At 42.1% G+C, this 20,342-nt stretch overlaps 1 protein-coding gene across 1 annotated transcript in view; it reads right to left on the reverse strand.

Annotated features, from left to right (window-relative positions):
- LOC119857281 (NACHT, LRR and PYD domains-containing protein 3-like) overlaps positions 1-15,397 on the reverse strand; it is a 158,660-nt gene extending 143,263 nt beyond the window's left edge. The window contains 5 exon segments of the mRNA XM_043516754.1: positions 3,128-3,217; positions 4,984-6,748; positions 7,207-7,239; positions 10,140-10,444; positions 15,190-15,397. Coding sequence (XP_043372689.1) covers positions 3,128-3,217; positions 4,984-6,748; positions 7,207-7,239; positions 10,140-10,422 — 2,171 coding nt within the window. The 5' untranslated portion in view covers positions 10,423-10,444; positions 15,190-15,397.
- Positions 15,398-20,342: the final 4,945 nt, after the last annotated feature.

The raw sequence follows: 20,342 nt of genomic DNA on the forward strand, positions 1-20,342 counted from the left end.
TAATGAAGAGAACAGGTCATTGATACACAGTGGATCACCTGGTAAATTGGATGCAAGCAAACAAATATACGTTTTAATAAGGCCAGATGTAAATGTATACATCTAGGAACAAAGAATGTAGGTCATAATTATAGAATGGGAGACTTTGTTCTTGGAAGCAATGACTCTGAAAAAGATTCGGGGATTGTGGTTGATAATCAGCTGAATATGATCTCCCAGTGCAATGCTGTGGTCAAAAGAGCTAATGTGATCCTTGGATGCATAACGAAAGGAATCTCAAGCAGGAGTATAGAGGTTACTTTACCTCTGTATGAGGCTCTTGTGTGACCACTTCTGTAATATTGTGTCCAGTTCAGGTGTCCATAATTGAAGAAAGATGTTGATAAATTGGAGTGGGTTCAGAGAAGATCCATGAGAATGATTAAAGGATTAGAAAATGTGTCTTATAGTGATAGACTCAAGGAGCTCAATCATTTTAGTTTAACAAAGAGAAGTTTAAAGGGTGACTTGATCAAAGTCTATAAGTACCTACATGGGGTACAAATATTTTATAATGGGCTCTTTAATCTAGCAGAGAAAGGTATAATAGGATCCAATTGCTGGACACTGAAGCTAGACAAATTCAGACTGTATATGAGGCATATATGATAAGTGAGAGTAATTAACCATTGGAAAAATTTAGGAAGGATCATAGTGGATTCCCATTCACTGGCAATTTTAAAATCCAGATTGGATGTTTTTCTAAAAGATATGCTCTAGGGGAAGTTCTGTGGCCTGTGTTCTAGATGAGGTCAGTCTGGATGACAGTGGTCTGTTATAGAATCATAGAATCTATGAATCTATAGTCCCGAGAAGAGTGCTAGCAAGAGATGTCTTCTCTATCCCTGGAGAAGGATGCTCCTGCATACCTTGATTCCAGCACCTTATAACAAAGGCACTGGCACATCTCAGAAGAGACAAGGGTTCTATAATCCTCAGAGCCTCATACTGGCCAGGACAGGTATGGCTCTCAGCTGTGGTGCAGATGATCAAAGATGATCCCATCAGGCTGAGAGTCTAGTCTTGGATCATCACATAAAATGAAGACACCTTGCTCCATCCTATGCTGGAGCCCTCTCCCTGACAGCTTGGCTCCTGACAGAGTACAGGGCCATAGACAAGAGCACATGGCTCATGTCTTCCTGGAATCATATCAGCCAACTATGAGAAGTACCAATAATGTCCAGTGAAAAGGGTTTCTGGTGGGATGCAAACATGTCCATGGGACCCCTGTATTTGCGCCACAAAAAAACAGCTTGACTGACTCCTTCATCTGAGTCTACACTAAAGACTAACTCCATCCAGGGGCATTTGTCAGCCATTCCAGCCTATCAGGAACCAGACAAAGTGTCTCTGCAGCCATTATCCTCTGGTTCATATGGGGATTGACACTTCTGAACACCCATTAAACAGCTCCTGTGTCATAAGCTCCTTTTGAGGCATTTATTTTAACTTGAGCTTAATTTTCTTACGTGGAAGATCATTTTCCTACTGAGCATGACTGTAACTGAGATAGCAAATGAGTCTCAGACTCTAGTGACTGATCCACCTTCCAGACATCACAAAGCTAAGGTCATAGTATAGACTCCTCTGAGATTCATTCCCAGGAGCATCTTGAACTTTCACCTAAATGTGCCAATCATCCTGGCTACGTGTTTCTCACAACTCTTGTCTCACATACCTCACGCTGGGGGACACATACCCTCTGCAGCACGCATCTCATGTTAGGGGACAAGGTAGGGATTCAGATAATGTGGACTACAGCGGAGACCTTGGGCCTGCAGCAGCGCAGAGAGCCCTCTGCAGCCCTGCTGTCATGGGAATGAGCGAGCGGGGCCATGCCAACCGAGCTGCAGAGGGCTCCCTGCACTGCCACTGGGCTCGTGACACCTGCGGGTGCCAGGTGTGGAGGGGAGGCTGCAGTCCCAGCAGGGCAGAACAGATGTCATGAACAAAACCGCCTCCAGGCTTGGTTGCCTAGCAACCCAATGAGCTCAGCTGGGACCAATAAACCCTCACTAAGTGACATTGCGACTGATCAAAAGAGCCAACAGATCATCATTGAAGCCTGTAGCAAGAACAGCACGGTGGCTGCTTAATGCATTCCACACCTACATTGGCACCAGACCTGCTTCCTGTCCAGCCTTTGCCTGCTCCACTCCAGCCAAGCTCCTGCCTGTCTCTGAACTCCTGAGTCCTAACTCTGACACCGGCTTGTCTCCTGACCACAACCTGAGCTCTGCCCTTTGGTTCTGTTCTGACCTCTGAGTCTGACCACCGGCTTGTCTCCTGACCACAACTCTGGTTCTGCCCTCTGATTCTGCTCCAACCACTAGGCCAGACTCCTGCTCCAACCACTAGGTTGCACCACCTACACCTTGGTGTGTGACAGCAGAGAACCCAGACCAGGACTCTGCTCTGCCCCACCAGAACCATAGCCTTCCCTGCAGGTGACTTCTGCAGGTGCAAGTGTAACCCACACACCTCTTGGGTGTGGTATTCTGTCCCATCTAGTGGCACTGAGACCACTTAGAGCAAGAGAGAGATAAAATAAGTCTGCTCTACAGCCATAGCTAACAGGCAGTTGGCTTTTAGCTCATGCTGTAGAGGCTCATGCACTAAGCTCCAGAGGTCCCCGGTTCGATCCTGCCCACTGGCAACCAGGGTCTGTTGGCATTACACAAGTGCAAGAAGGCTGTGGTGCTGGCAGGGCAGAGCAGTCTTGGCTGGGGCTTTCTGTTCTACCCCCTGAAGACCACACCAGCTGCTGCACCTTGCTCCTGCAGGGATCAGTGTATGAGGCAGTGCAGGAAGCTCTCTACGGCCCCACTGTCATGGAAGTGAATGAGAGGGGACATGCTCCTGCCTCCTGACTATCCAAACTCCCAATTATCCGTATAAAATCTGTGTCCCCCAAGCTATTTGGGCAATAGGGAGTATACGGTAAATGGAAATTTAAATTCCTGAGCACCTAAACAATTCTATATAGTTACTACAGCAGACAGGGTCAGGAGAGCTACGGTGCTGTAGAACTTCTGGGATAACAGCAATAATAGGAGGATTTTAAAAAGGAAAAAAAGCTTCTTACTTTAGTTTCTTTAATTTACAGTTTGGATCCTTCAGTGCTTGACAGAGCGGGTAAATAGGTGAACATGTCGGCTCATCCCAATGCTGTTCCCTAAAAAGAGAGAATAGAAATTTTCTATGTTGATCTCTGGAAACAGATTTTAATTCTCTTTCCTGAACATGATAATATCCTCTCAGATGACGTAATCATACACTGCATATGAGTTACTCCATGAATCTGTAAGTGGGATTCACAAGGGAGCCATCTCATGGTCATGCACGCACACGCACACACACACACATACACATAAGCAAAACATGACACTGCACATCAGAGGTGAAAGTGGGACAGTACGGGCCAGTACGGCACACCGGTAAGTGGCCGCCGGTACTTGCCCATACACAGCTGACGTTAAAACACTGCCATGGCAGCACTTTAACGTCACTGCCCCTTTTGCCACCCCTCCCTCCCCAGGGCCACTGACATAGGGGAGCAAATGGGGCAGCTGCTGCTGCTTTAAATCACAGCCGGAGCCCCAGGTGGTACAGGTCAGGTAGCATGGAAGAGCTGGCTGGGAGAGGCTGACCCCCCCAGCCTCACCCCTTCTGCCCGAGGCCCCACCCCTTCCAGGGTCCCGGATTCGGGTCCCCATACCGGTAAGTCTTTTACGTTACTTTCACCCCTGCTGCACACACTTCTCCCTCTGGGGAGAGGATGAGAGAACAAACACCACCTAGCAGTGTCTCATGTTAATGCACTACTGGCAATCCCTCAGATGATAGTGATGAGCATGCTATAAGAACCAATATAAAACAGAAGGGCTTGAAATGGACTCGAGCATTGCACTGTTTTTTTCGGGGCTGGTAAAAGTCCACCAGCTTGATGACATGAATCCAGAAAAACAGATGAAGTGAGCTAAAGCTTATGCTCTAATAAATTTGTTAATCTTGGGTGCCACAAGTACTCCTTTTCTTTTTACGGATACAGACTAACACGGCTGCTATTCTAGAACCTCTCTGCATTCCCTGTTCCCAGCCACCCATAATCACCTCACTCTTGCCCTCACATATTTTGCGCAAAGTGTAGCATGCACTGAAAATATGGGGCAGATTTTTTTTCTGTCATCAGTTAATACATGTTCAGTGAATTGGCCCTCTTCTGATTCTGGCACCCTTTTCCAGTGTCCCATCTCTGTGGCAGGGGACAAGATTATGCAGATGTGAATCCCCTTACTGAGACAGAGGTTGACAAGGGAGGGAGTGGGACCTTCCTGGAGTGTTTGGCCTGGGTCAGGAGGAGCACCCCTGTGGGGGTGAGAGGCCTACAGGGGTGGAGGAGGAGGAGATTGTTGACCCTCCACATGAGGTGAAGAAAAGGATAGGTGTGTGGGGATGTTTTTGTTTTTCCCCCTCCCTCTTCCACTTAACAGTAACTTGTGTAACTCAGATTTTAAAGATCCCTTTTGTGCCTTGCCCTGAATGTCATGTTGTGTTTCTTCAGTGAACACCTTAATGTGATTGAGAGGGTGACTCTCTGCAGCCTCAGAGCAGCGCCATCTTCCTGACCTCCTTGGAAACAGGAGACAGCAGGGCTCTCAAGTGTCATTCCAGCTGAGGGAACAGAAAGTCACACACACACACCTCCACAAGGTCCTTTCAGTTTTACAGTTGAAATCACCAGCTGCTTTGGTACTTAATGCCACATTGATATGTCACCTGACTGCCCAGATTCTCCCATTGATCTGAAGTTCAGCCATAAGACCTTTGTCACTCGTACTGCTGCCATCTTTCCTTTTTAAATGACCTTCTCCCTCCACAATGTATGTTTCTCTACTTAAGAAATTATGTAGGCATGTTTCCATCTCAGACACTACTTACAAACGTGGCTGCTTGGGTGGCCGTATGGAATCTTCATTCTGGTCTTCAAATCCAAATGTGCACAGATTTAGATAGAGTGTCTCCAGCTTACGACAGTTTTTTAGACAGAATGAAAGAGCCACTTGATCCATTTTGGTAAAATTATATTCAGCTAAATATAGCTCAGTGAAGTGATTGAGTGCACTTTGCACAAAACTCTCTTCTTGAATTTCATACAAACAGTGAAACTCCTCAAGCTGGTAAATCATCTCAGCATTACGTTTAAAGGAAGACAACTCCTCATCAGGCTCCAAGAACAGCTCCTCAGACTCCAGGGACAAAGACGATATTTTTGGTTTTGTTTTAACCCACTGTAGTAAATCTGGTTTAATTTTGGGAGAAATTTTGCAGCTAAGTTTTTTCTCCATGTCCTCCATTCTCTCTTCATTTAAGAGACCAAACAAAAATCGTACCGTTAACATTAAGTAATTTCTAGATTTTCCATAGTTTTCTAACAATTTTTTCACATTGTTCATAGCAGTTTCTGAATCTTCCACGGTTGTTGTTTCTTCTTTCTCCAACACATAAAACAAAGCTGCAAAAAACTCTTGAAAACTCAGATGAATGAAGCTATAGACACACTCACAGTCAATATCTTTTTGAAACATGTTCTCATTCAGAAAGAGAGATTCAGATATATCTAAGCCATGCTTCTTGATTTCTTCTTCCCCAAAGAGTATTTTCTGCCTCCAGATTCCATCTGCAGCCAAGGAGCAAAGTCCCTTCAAGTTAGCTGGTGTGTGCTTCTTTGAATTGCTGCTGTGACCCTTTAATAAACTGAAAAGATAGAGCATATATACACCAGTGATTGTTTTGGATGTTTGTGCAAGATCTTCATCTGCTTCCATCTGTTGTTTCAGAACCGTGCAAATTATCCAACTCGCAATGGGGACAAAGCACATGGTGAAGAGCATTTCATTTTCTTTGACAAAGTTAAAGGCCTTTCTTGCTTTTTCTTCATTCCCAAAAAACTTGTGGAAATATTCCTCCCGCTCAGCTGCAGAAAACCCCAAGATCTCTGCATAATGTGCATATTCCAAACACTGTCTGAGTTTCTCCAGAGCAGTTGGTCTCGTAGTGATTATTACATAGGATTCAAGAAGAACAGTTTTCCGAACTAAACTGCTCAATGTAATTTCCATTGGCTGCTTCTCACAGGGATCAGAGCATAGATTGTCTTCTGGCTGATCCAAGGAAAATCTCAATTCATCAAAACCATCAATTATAAACAGGAGTTTCTCTGGATTTATCAAAATCTCTTCAACTGGTGCATTTTTATTAGGACAATTCTTTAAAATCAAATCAGCAATTCTTCCTTGCTCACTGCCAAAGTTCACTTCCCTACAATTTATGTAGAAAGCATAATCAAACTTTTCTTTATAAAGCTCTCCAGCTGCCCAGTCAAACATAATCTTTCTTGCTGTCATTGTTTTTCCAATCCCTGCAGCTCCCAGCAGCACAATAATTTGGGGTGTTTGTCCATCTTCATCACATTTAAATAAATTACCCAGGGTGATAGAACTAGCTCGCTTAGTCATTATTTCTTCATGTCTCCATCCCAAGGTCATTATTTCATGTTCTCTTTCCTTTTTGTGACAATGTTTCTTTACAATAATCAGCTTTGTGTATCTGCTGTTTAGAGTCACATTCTCACCAAGACGAGAGTTCAAGTCTTTTATTACTCTGTACTTGTTTTGTATGTGTTCTCTATATTTCACCCTGTAATCTAAGGTAGTGACATGAAGTATTAGAAATATGGAATCAGAAATTCAGAAGAAAGACTTACCACTAATGTTACAGTACAGCTATTTAAACAATAATAATGCTACTTCAAGATTATACTGCAACTTCCAGCACTAAGTATCCCCAAATCAATTAGCTATGGGCCTGATTATAAATTGAAATTAGTCATGTGAGTAAAAGCTGTAGGACCTTCCATGCACATACAATAGAATTCTCTTTATCCGAATGGCCTGCAGGACATCTGAAATGTTTGGATAACTAGGCAGTTGGATAACTGGATGTTCAGATAACCGGAAGTATGGGGTACCTGACTGCCTCCCCCGAGTACACAGTCTGATGTAATAAGACTACACAGTCTGAGGTGTTATTTCTTATTTCTAGTGGTAAACTAAACATCTAATGCCTGTAATCAACACAATTTTCTATTAGAATGTCACATACCTGGTCTTCCAGGTATTTGTTTAGGACATAAAGCTGAAAGAGAAATTTGCAGTTAGTGTAACAGAATCACAGTGAGGGCATGCAGTTAAGGAAGATGGACAATTCATCCAGTCAGTGGTCTCTGCAGGAATAAGAATTAATTAGCTATGATAATACACAAGCAATAATATGCATCACCATAGCATCTAGGAACATTAGCCTTGGATCAGGACCTCACTGTACAAACAGAACAAAAAGATGGTACCAGCTCTAACGAGCTGACAATCGTGGCATTATTTTATAGAATATATACACACATCCTAGCTTAAAAGAAATCTAGCTGTGCGAGAAATATGCATTTTACTTCTTTTCTCCTAATTTACTAACAAAGATACAAATGATCTATGTTTTTTTTTAGTAAAATTGATTAACTGTGAGACAACATGCAAGCCTCGTTTAAACTATTCTCTGTAAAGCTGTTGATAACATTTTTGACTGCTTTTACCACACTCTATGCCCATTTTGTAAGTTAAACTGTAACACTTGCCAAATTTAAAGTATTTGTATATAGGAATACAAGTGTATCTACTTTTATTGTGCTTTCAATAATGGAGAGTAATGTTATGAAAATAGTTAAACATGGATTTAATACATGAAAATAGCCTTGAAATATTAGAGGAAGCTACAGTTCAGTAATTATGGGGCAGGAAATGCAAACCAAAGGTTCTCCTTAAGTTTCAACATATCTTAAATAGTTTAGTAGAAAATATTTACCATTATTACTTTACTTGGCTTATTTTGCAAACTACAAAGAAAATACGAATATTATGTTAAATGCACACTGAAAATACATAATGGCTGATAGAGAAAAAAACATTTCAAAGAAGCCTGCAAATACCGGGAGGCCACCCTGCTCACAAACTGTCCCTTCAGAAGGAGACAGCTGATTTTCTTTCTAACAGCATCAGTCTTGTCAGGAGGTGCTAAGAATGAAGCTCACTCTTAGCTCTTGGCAGGGGGTTAGACTAGATGACCCTGGCAGTCCCTTTTAGCCCTATGATTCTAGGAGGTATCTAGCCTTTGTAATACTTTTTGTCTACAGGCAATGAGTCAGAGATAAAGATTGGAACCACAGGCTGTGGGCAAGGGGGACAGGTTTTGCAGCATTGTGCAACCATTGTATAAAAGAGGATGTGCCATTTGACGTGGCCCATGGGATAAAGATGGGGGCACCTTGAATGGGATCTTGCCACACCCATAGCCAAGCCGCTCGTAAAGAGATGTTATATGAGCAAGACGGTGGGAACTGAAGAAACACATCTGCCTTTGGCACAACCGGTGATTGATACACCACAACCAAGCCATGAGAGCTGCATGGCCATGGTAACAGATGATGAATGTCATCACAAGGACAGTGCAGAGACAAAGCATGAGGTCAGCCCTTGGGCACAGCTGAGGTTTGACACTCTGGAGCTGACCAGGAGACCCCAAACAATTCAAACAGAGCCAAGTCACAGGTAAGTTATATGTAAGACAGTTTAAGGGGTTGAAATAAGGATGAGATACTGGCCATAGCTGCTCAGCTGGCTAGAGTGTTTGGCTCCCATCCAAAAGACTGGTCAATTAAGACCTGCCTGAGGCAAAGGTTTTTAAACTATGAGCTGAAGAGGCCTCTACATACAAAAATGAAAGGTTTTAAAGCATGGTGTAAAAACTAAAATGGCACCTTACATGTTTTTCTTATTTCAAATCTCTCAGCAGCTTAGAATTGGTTCTTTCTGTCCTGGAAAAATCTGGACATCAAAAGCCCTGAACACTCAAATGGACTGGATCTGGTCCGCTTTTCCCCACACCTGGAAACTGAGTAAAGGAGGTGCTAATTCTACAGGACCTAACTTTGAGGATGTGATTTGGTACTCAGCTAACCACACCTGTGCCAGTCTATATTCTTAAAACTGTACGTGTGAGACTGTACGAGCAGCCATGTACTTCATTAACCACTGTCTGAAGGGTTGTCTACATCTGGAGTTATTCTGGAATAACAACTCCATATGTGAATACTCTTACTCCCAGTTAGCTTAATATATGTTGAAAGTGGATTAAGCTAAACTGGAAAAAAGGCACTCTTATTCTGGAATAAGAGTGTCCACACATGGAGTTATTTGGGAACAGCTACTCCCATTTAAATTCAGACCTTCCTTAATCTGATATAATTTAAGTGTAGACAAGTCTCGAGGACTGTGAAGGTGGTGTCATAGCTGCACCAGGCCAGCACCATCCTGATTGCGTGAACTGGACTTCGCTCTTCTGTGGGACACTTAAAAGCAGCTGGAGGCCTTTGAACTGCAGCTCCCTAGGTTTGCTGCCCACTCAACAGTTTGTATTCCACTAAATTTGTTTTTTTAATTAAATATAGCCTTGAAGATAAAGTTCCTGCCTGGAATCCTAGAAAGGTCCCATTCAGCTGTTTACTGAGAATATGCTGGGTCAGATTCTCTTTTGTGATCAGTTTCCAATTACAGATCGTTGATTCTCTGTCCCAGCCCCAGCACAGGTTAGAGCTGCCTGGGGGCTGTTCTAACTTGCACCAGCTGCCACTGGACCCCAAGAAATGGTCCCTCAGGTGGGGATGCACTCCAGTCATTCCTCCTCCCCACCTCTCTCTGTCCAGGACACTCCCTCTGCACCGCTCTGTTGGCTCTACACCCATGGGGTTTCCTCAGAGGGAGAGTCACAGGCTGACTCTGCTCCCCTTGTGCCCGCTGATTGGAAAAAAGGCAGTGGAGCAGGTCAGAGAATCTGGCCCACTGTGAGCATCTCTGCTCTGAGTTCCCCTGGCTTCCTGCTGGGATTTAGAATTTGTCATTCTTCCCATCAGCCTCTTTCTCCTTCTGTTCCGGTTGCAGATTCCTTGGGCAGACTCCCAGGTTTTATAGGAACTTTAGGTTTCTTACCATTCTCTCTTTCTTCTCTGAGGTTAGCAGCAGCTTCTCTGAGATTGAGCTGATTGAAAACTTCTATGGTCACATCTACTGCAGCGTCTCCACCATAGAATGCCATCAGGAGGTTCTTCGTATCTATTGCATCAGCATTCTCCATCCGACCTCGGGGGATGTTACCTTTCCCCTCAAAGTCACAGTGTGATAATTTGTCTTTAAATCCTTTGAACTCTTCCTGAGAGAGGTTGTTGAGGGCATGTATGATCAGGTCATTGATCCTGCTGCTTCTGTTTTCCATCACTGGGTATCAGGAAAGGAAACTAACACACAAAATAAAATCCTGTTATTCATAATTAATAGGGTATAACAGCAATTTCCCCCATGTAGAAGACAGAAGTGTAGTATAGTAATGAGAGTAAATCATGGGGGCTCATAACTCCTCTGTTGTTTTCCTCACAAATGAAGCACTGGACAGCTCACTTTGTCTCTCTGTGCCTCTATTTTCCCAGCTGTAAATGGGGATAATCATACTCATCTAACTCACAGGCCATAAATGTGTTATAAGAGGTTTGGACATCATGCTGCACCCACACTCAGTCAGACTTGTGTGACTACAGCCCAGTTGTTCTGAGTGTTCTGGGCCATATTCTGCCATCTTTACTCATGTTGATTTCAGTAGGACTACATGTGGGTAAGGTATACTCGGGTGAATAATGGCGGCAGAATATAGCTCTAAAAATTAAACCAAGTTTTGGGGGTGAATTGTTGTTCACCAAGTCTCTAGAAACATCTTACTGAATTTATGAACAAAGGAAAGTCTGACAGATCCCTGAAAAGCCACTGATTGAAAATATGACAAATGCTTAACTAAATAAGAATTATCCCCATGCACCTAATTACATCAGATCTACTAGCTAGAGACTTAGGGCCACAGGTTTTAAAACAGCGTCAATTTTTCTACCTCTGATCAGTAGCAGGTGCAGTTTTGTGGGTGCAAATCATTGTAGGCACAATAGGTGACAGGCCCCGATCCTGAGATGGGGGTCACCATTACACACATACAGGTTCCTTTGCACTATTTTGCCCTCTGCTGACTGACTTGCTGATGGTGCCCCCAAATCAGAGAGACTTCTAAATGCCAACACTGAACCCCATGAATATTTGCACTTCCAAAACCTGAGCCCCTAATTGATTAGGGGGCAAAATTGGAGGCCAGTTTTTTAAATAGAATTTACAATAGAATTTTCAGCAGAGCTGCAAAAGAATCATTAATTTGGCCATCAGCAAACAGGAGCCATAAAAAATGAACAGAAGAAAAAAAAGGAAAATGGTTTAACAATTGAAAATTAAGACAAATGGTGAAGAAATCTAAGCAAAACCACAGAGTCTAAGCAAAACCTAAGCAAACCTAAGAAATCTAAGCAAAACCTCAGTGCTCTTCCTGAGTTACTCCCACCCCCTTCCACAGACACTGTGGTGCTGAAATGCTTAGTCACAGAAAGTCAGATTATACTGGGGGAGACATTTGTTCTAGAGAGGATCAAGCTTTGAAAGAAAAGAAGCTTAAAAAAAACCATTAGAGCAAATGTGACCATTCTCTCAGCAGAACAATCATGTATTTAAGAATGGAAATATTTCAGATCCTTATCGTGCCCTGTCTACAGTTGAATCTATGCACATAATAGTCAGGATGTGAAGGGTTTCTAGAGACCTTTTACCAACGTGGAAATTGTAATATCCTGTGTTTTTGGCTCTGAAAACAAGATTTTCATTAGTGACCAGTGACTTGGGGTGCCTAAATTGAGACACCTTAAAGGGGCCTGATATTCAGAGAGTGAGTGTTCGGCACTTGAAACACAGTGTTTCATGCTGTGCACCCAGAATTATGAGTCAATCTTGAAAACCTTATCCTAAATTGTGTAATTTCCAGTTTCTCCATAGTAAGCACAAACATTGGTATGGAAAGAAAAAGTGGCAATACGCTAAAATGGGAAAAGAACTTCAGCAAAATTCTGGATGAGTGATCCCAGATTTGTACAAGAGCCACCACTTCCTCTGTATGCATTCCTCTGAAAGTAACTTAGTATAAGCTGCTGTTCCAGTGATGCCTCAGTAGCTCTTAAAATAATTAAAGCAGCTCAGTGGAGAGGGGTGGGGTGGGGGAAGAGGGAGTTCCATTCAGAAAAGTGTCTGAAGGTGGCAAATGTTTACATATCTACCCTTAATTTAATCTTTGAAATCATTGGATCCAGATTGCAGCTGGACTTCTTTGTGATATTACTGTGCCACCCTGTGACGGGGAGTATGAACCACAGATGAACTCTGATCCATTGAAGTCAAAGGCAAGATTCCCATTGACTTGAATGGGGCCAGAATTTCACCTTAGACCACTCTAAGCTTGTGCCTAATCTCCTGAGAGCAACAAAATTCTCCTTAGCTGCATGTTAGTAAGAGAACAAGTCTCCAGACACAATTATTTGATTAAACAATGCTGCAGGCTCATTTAGTTTTATGAAGAACCTTACTAATAAAAGGAAATGGGGTCCTAGTTATTAACAATTTGGCTCCACTTTTCAGCATTTGAACAAAACTATCCCCAGTGTCCCATAAGCCACCAGATGAATTTAACCACTTTGCTTTACTATATGATATGGATATGAAAGTCTTCTCCTAATGTAATTTGGGCTTCCTTATTGTTTCTGGTACCTAATTCTTATTCTGTTTCATAATTTTTACTGTATGTTTTTCCTTTCTGATTATGGTGTCCTATTTCTCCCATATCATCTTTCTTTTATTCTTTTGTGTTATTTCTGAAAACATTTTGCAAGAAAAAAGTCACAAAGATAGATTTATTATTATACATTTTCTTGACCCACTAAAAATATTAACAGAAAATATTCAAACACCACGTTGTTATTCAATGAGCATTTGCAAAATGGCGGCTGAGAGAAGGTGTGACATGGAGCAGTATTTTGTGGGCCAAAATAAGCTTTGGGTTGGGAAGTGGCAAGTCCTGAGATATTCAGAGCTGTCTAACAGTTACAGACATGTGACTTGGGGTGACCGGACAGATATTTTCTCTTTTATCACCTTAGAGACTAACAAATTTATTAGAGCATAAGCTTTCGTGAGCTACAGCTCACTTACTCTGAAACCTTTCTCTTTAATGTGTGTCAAAACCTCAGTTACTTACTCAACTTAAGAAGAATTTGCCTAAGGCAGGAAAGTGCCTCAGAAAAGTTGCTGCCAAAATCTAAATGGGCCTGATTCCCTCCTGTATTTCACTAGTGCTGTGCTGGTGTCACTCCCTTGTTCTGAGTTGCACTGGCATAGCAATAGTGTCATGAAGTGACAATAAGGCCCAATATGTTTATGACAAAGATTAAGTGCAGGGAAGCATCCCAGTTAAAGTATGTTCTAAATGCAACAACTTTCATAATATTTGTTATTCTTTATATTAAATTAAATCAGCAAAGCCTTTCTTCTGTGTTTAAGGTCAGCAATATGGAAGGTCTGACCTTCCCTTTGTTAATGAAGGAAGTTGAGTTAAGACCTGTAAAATGTTTACTCTAAAGATTTTACTACTGTTATTTTTCATCCATTTGTAGAGCAGATCACAAGCCCTATAAAGTCTGTTGTTTTGTTTCAAATTCTACCAACCAGGTCAAGGAACACTTATTGCCTGTGAACTAGAAACATTGAAACTGAACACTACCAAAAGCCAGGAACCAGAAGCAACACAGCACAGGCAGCACTACACAGAACAACAGCACCGCACTATATTTAAATGCAAAAATACACTGTGTTAATACAATATGAAGGATGAAAGTGAAAACACAGGAGTCCAGGAAGTTCAGAAGCTAAAGGTCTTAGAGTAACTTTAACGTTCACATATTGTCGCCAGCCTGTGAAGTAGCTGTGATCTTGAAAAGTCACATGCAAGTTTGGCTTTCGCAGATTTAATGTAATATTAATGTAGGTAAAGAACATGGAGTTCAATGGGACAGGAGGGTCCAAAAAAGGAGGCTTTTTAATCAAGATACAAGAATGTCACAAACAGGGTCTATTTCCGCTGCCCACCCCAGGACTGTTTTCCCTCACCATATAAGAGAGCTTGAACTCTGTGGAAGGGCATCAGTGGGACTGGGGGCAAAAACAGAAAGATGCTGCGGAGCAAGCATTGCTTTCTCCTTCCCCTGTGGAGCTGGGATTCTCAGATCCCCTCTCCCCTCCACTACACCTGTGCAAATAACTGATTTTTCAGTGTAGTGGCAGTTCTGTAAAATCAAAACAAAATTGTTCTGGATGCAACAAAACCCTTCTTTTTTTATTTCATTTTTAACCTTTTCAATAAAAATCAAAGGAAATTCCAAAACCAAGATATTTCAAAATGCAAAGTTGAAATATTGTGTTTCCAAAATGCCTCAACAAACCACTTCAAGTTTTCCAAAATAAATAAAATAAAATAAATAAGTAATGTTTGCTCCCCCCCACCCCCGACCAAAAAAATTTGTCAAAATCAATTTGCAAAATGATTTGGCCAACACTGATCTGCATTTTTAGGTGAAAAAAGTTTTCAGCTGAAATACTTCACCCAGCTCTACCCTCTACTTGCAGACACAAAAGGGGCCGTTGCTTCTTCCCCCACAGTGTCTCTTTCTGCCACTTTCCCACACACAAATACAAGAGACCTGACAAGAGATTCAGAAACTAGAGCAAATGACACACATTCTCCCTTCAGGTTTTCACACAAGAGAAATCACAGTCAAATATTATCTTGAACATACACTCCTCTGTCTCTACAAGGGACCAGAGAGCTCTCTACATGTGTGTCCATTTTCAATCTGCACAGAAAACTCTGGATTTCTTCAGAGAACCTGACTGACAGCAATATGATAGGTTTCAGAGTAGCAGCCGTGTTAGTCTGTATTCGCAAAAAAAAAAAAGGAGTACTTGTGGCACCTTAGAGACTAAGAAATTTATTTGAGCATAAGCTTTCGTGAGCTACTCCTTTTTTTTTAGCAATATGATAGATCAATAAAAATATTATGCATTGTGGACTCACCTTGAGGCGCTGAAGAGAGCTTGTTTAGCTTTAATTTTTTTTTAGAACTTTTTCATGCTAAAGTGGAGGAAACTGTTTTCTGCAATCTGGTGAAATCTGGGAGTGCTCTCATAGTCTATATATGGATTCTGCATTTCCAGTGTCTTTAAAATCAGTCAGTATTAGACTCAGCCCTGCCCCTTTCCTAGACAAAAAAAAAAAAAAGTTCAGCAACTGGAATTAAGGTTGCAAATATCTATCAGTACTTTAAAGGTAAAATTTATTAGTAGAATACTGAATGTCTTTCTGATTTTTTTCCCTTTTAAACCTACAAAGGAAAGTTTCATTTAAAAAACATATTGTGGAGTATGAAAATGCAGAGTGAAGCCACCCTAAAGGGTCACTGAACTTCATCATTCCAGAGCAAATCTCTTAAGATTAACAGAACCCCCCTGCACCATTCCATACTGAGTACGTGAATATCTACACACCAGCCATCATTATGTGCCATCTACTCACTCCCCACTAATTCGCCTTCCCTTGACAACACAGCAATATCAACACCCAACATGTTACACCAAACATAACCACACTGATCGAATATTGTTTAATTAATTTCATTTTTGCCTGGACTTGGGTTCAGACAGAAATGTTAAACTATCTGATTCTTCTTTTAATTTTTTATACTAATCTTTGAACTTTATGAGCCAAAACCTACCAGACTCCATAGACAGACTGAGGAGTACCCCCACATACGGGCTGCGGGGGTGGGGTTCAGGAGTTGCATTCCAGAGTGAGTGAGAGGAATTCTGTGTCTCACGGGGTATCCATGTGTGTGTGAGGTGAAGTGAGTCCCTTAGGGAGGGACAGGGTCTGACTGTGCGAGACATTGATGGGATGTATGGCTTTTATGGTACAATGAAGCCTCCCTTCACTGATCAGTTGTCTGTTTTGTAGGGGTTTGTATGTGTAGATTTTGTCATGAGCCCCAAACCCAAGTCCGCAAGGTTCACAGGAGCAGCCATGTTCCAACCCTCCACCTAGCAGCTTCTGGGCAATAGCTTACCTGAGACCTGTGAAGCCCAGCCTCAGTGTCCTGGCCCTGCCATCTCTTGTCTCCTATCTCATGATTGCGGACTTTGGCTCTGACTACTAGGGCTGGCTGCCCATGACCCACCCATGACAGGTTTAGCTGGCTGCTAATTTTTTTAAAGGGTAATTTTATATATATTATGTATATACAGACAACAAATCATTTATTAATTAAGGTAGCTCTATTCAACTGTAAAACTTTCCTCAAGCATTGAGAAGCTAAGAACAACAGACCAACAATCACACATCTATATGCTCGCTACCTGCACCAATATTAAACCTAGCAGCTCTTACCTACTTCTGCCCACATTGCTAACACACAAGGCTTCATAAACAGTGGTACAACCTTAATTCTTACAGTCATACCAAAAGGCTGCTTAAGTTAGAAAACAGTAAGAAAATGTGAGGAAGCGGAGGGAAACTTACTTCATCACACTTTCTTATTGTGTTAAACAGCAAAAAGGTTTGAAAAAGTAGCCCAGGGTCTTCCCCCCATCCCCCGCCACTTTATTTTGTTTTCCCACTGGAAAAATTTGTGAAACAGAAAGTAGGGAAAATCCAAAACATTTCAGAAAAAAGTAACTTGAAATGTTTAGTTTAGATTTGTATTTTGAAAAAAAATTCAGGAAAGCATGAAAAAGGCAACCTTAACAGAGGCTAGATGTTGGGAGCAGAGGGGATGAACATGGAAAAGTACAATGGGGTCATAGACGTGGTGGGATAAGTCTCACGATGGGAATACTGCTATAGAGGGGTCTGTTCAGGAAGGAGAAATAGGAAAAAAGGGAGGAGGTGTTGCATTATGCAGCAAGAACATATACAGTTGTTCTGAGGTCCAGAAGGAGGTGAGGGGCAGACCAGTTGAAAGTTTCTGGGTGAAGGTAAAAGGGGAAAAAATAGAGGTGATAACATGATAGGGGTTTACTATAAACCACCAAATCAGGAAGAGAAGGTGGATAAGGCATTTCTAGAACAAACAATAGAAACATCTTAGACATTTTAGACATGATTCTGACCACAAGGAAGCAACTGGTTGTGAATCTGAAGGTTGAAGGCAATTTGGGTGAAAGTGATCTTGAAATGACAGCTTTCATGATTTTGAGGAAAGGAAGGAGTGAGAGCAGCAGAATAAGGACAAGTTTGTTGTTGTTTTTTTTAAAAAAAGCACACTAACAAATCAGAGAACTGGTAGGAATGGTCCCATGGAAAGAAAAATCTAAGGGATAAAGACATTCAGGAGAGCTGTCAGTTTCTCAAGGAGACAATATTAAAACACGTAATTGCAAACTATCCTGATGCAAAGGAAATATAGGAAGAACAGTAAGAGGCCAATATGGCTCCATCAGGAATTCTATAATGACCTGAAAATCAAAAAGGAATCCTGCAAAAAATGGAAACTTGGATGAATTCCTAAGGAGGAGTTTGAAAGAATAACACAAGCATGTAGGGACAAAAGCAGAAAGTATAAGGCATAAAATAAGTCCTGTTAGCAAGGGACAAAAAAGGCAACAAAAAGAGGTTCTTTATTTACATTAGAAGCAAGAGAAAATGAAGGAAAGTGGCGGCAGGGCCGTCCCTAGGGAGATGCGAGGCCCGAGACATAGCGCAAGTTTCTAATCTGCCAGGGGGTGCTCCCCCCGGCTCTGCCCAGGCCCCGCCCCAACTCCACCTCTTCTCCCAAGGCCCCACCCCCACCCTGCTTCTTCCCATCACTGCTCTGCCCTGGCTTCTTTGCATCACACCACGGCCTCTTTCCCCCGACTTCGCCTCTTCCCTGCCCAGTTCCAACCCCTCCCCAGAGCGTGCTGTGCCTTCACTCCTCTTCCCTGCCTCCCAGCACCTTCTGACACCGGGAAACCTAATCCGCGGCAGGGGGAGGCGTGAGAGGGAGGGGAGGTGCTGATTGGTGGGGCCTGCCGGCAGGCAGAAAACACAGGGGGGCGGGGGAAGGTTCTGCTAGGGGGTCTCCTCCCCCCCCCACCTGCCTGCCACTGGGCAATGGCCCTGATTCACCATATCCTAGGGACTGCTCTGAGTGTAGGTCCTCTGCTTACTGGGGAAGGAGAGTTAATAACTGAGGACATCAAGAAGGCTGAGGTGTTTAATAACTATTTCGCTTGAGTCTTCGTTAAAGAGGTTAATAGTAACCAGATACTCAACACAATTAATATTGACAAGGGGCAAGAAACAAGCCAAAATAGGGAAAGAACAGGTTAAAGAATATTTAGATAAGTTAGATGTATTCAAATCAGCAGGGCCTGATGTAATCCATCATAGTGTACTTAAGGACCTAGCTGAAGAACTGTCTAGAAAATATCTTTGAAAATTCCTGTAGGATGGGTGAAGTCCCAGAGGATTGAAGAAAGAAACATAGTACCTATCTTTGAAAGGGGAAACAAAGAGGTCCCATGGAATTGGAACAAATTATTAAGCAATCAATTTGTAAGCACCTAGAGGATAATAGGTTTATAAAATACAGCCAGCATAGATTTCTCATCATGCCAAACCATGCTAAATCATGCCAAACCAATTTCCTTCAGGTTATTCCCCTAGTGGATAGGTGAAAGCAGTAAATGTGATATATCTTGATTTTAGTAAGGTTTTTGACACATGACATTCTCATAAGCAAATTAGGGAAATGTAGTCTAGGTAAAATTACTATAGGGTGTGTGCACAACGGGTTGAAAGACCACACTTAAAGATATCAATGATTATTTGTCAAACTGGGAGGGTGTATTTAGTGAGGTCCTGCAGGCATCTGTCCTGGATCCGGTATTATTCAGTATTTTCACTAATGACTTGGATAATGGAGTGGAGAGTATACTTATACAATCTGTGGATGACACCAAGCTGGGAGGGGTTGCAAGCACTTTGGAGGACAGGATTAAATTCAAAAGGACTTTGACAAATTGGAAAATTGGTCTGAATCCCACAAGGTGAAATGCAATAAAAATACATGCAAAATACTTCACTCAGGAAGGAAAAGTCAAATATACAGCCACAACATGGAAAATAACTGGTGCAGTGGTAGTACAGCTGGAAAAGACTTGGGGTTATAGCAGATCACAAACTGAATATGACTCAACAATGAGCAAAAAAGGCTCATGTCATTCTGGGGTGCATTAATAGGGGTGTTATATATAAGACATGGGATGTAATTGTCCCACTCTGCACAACACTGGTGGGGCCTCAGCTGGAGTACAGTGTCCAGTTCTGGGACCACACATTAAGAAAGATGAGGAAAAAATTGAGAGAGGCCAGAGGGGAGCTACAAAAATGATAAAAGATTTACAAAACCTTACCTAAAAAAACTGGGCATATTTAGTCTTGAGAAACGAAGATTGAGAGGGGACCTGATGACAGTTTTCAAATATGTTAAGGGCTGTTATAAAGATTACAGTGATCAGTTGGTCTCCCTGTCCATTAAAGGTAAAACAAGAAACTATAAGCTTAATCTGCCGCAAGGGTTTGAAGGGAGATGGTGGAATCCCCATCACTGGAGGTTTTAAGAACAGATTGTCCAAACACCTGTCAGGGATGGTCTAGGTTTATTTTAGCACAGAGGGCTGGATTTGATAATTTTGAGGTCCCTTCTAGCCCCACATTTCTATGATTCTATAAAACCCTATTTTCTAATGATTTACCAACTCTAAGAAAATGATAGAAAAGAACAGGAACTTCTATGATTCTTGCTTCTCCAGAGTGCTGCAGGCAGGACACATGGACAATTTGGTCATAAACTGGTCACTCGACCTTAGGGTTTCACTTCACTCCTCCGGTTTCAGCTGACATTTGCACTAGTTTCTTCCCACCGGTTCTCTCTCACGCCAGTGCAGGGATTCTCAGGCTACTTTAGCCTTCCAAACTGATTACAGCAATCATATAATGGAACTGAGCCAATTCCAAAATTGACCAAGTCTGAAACTGCTGATAGAGAAGACAAAAAGGATGGAAAAGAACAGAGAGAAAATGGAAGGGGGAGAAATGATACACTAGGGAAGGATTAGCGGAAATCTTAAATCTCATGTCCTAGAAGTTAAAAAGGACCTGGCAGTTGAGGTTTGAAGACTCAGGTCCCTGGT

This window comes from Dermochelys coriacea, chromosome 6 (genome assembly GCF_009764565.3).
Source record: "Dermochelys coriacea isolate rDerCor1 chromosome 6, rDerCor1.pri.v4, whole genome shotgun sequence".
Classification (NCBI taxonomy): domain Eukaryota; kingdom Metazoa; phylum Chordata; order Testudines; family Dermochelyidae; genus Dermochelys; species Dermochelys coriacea.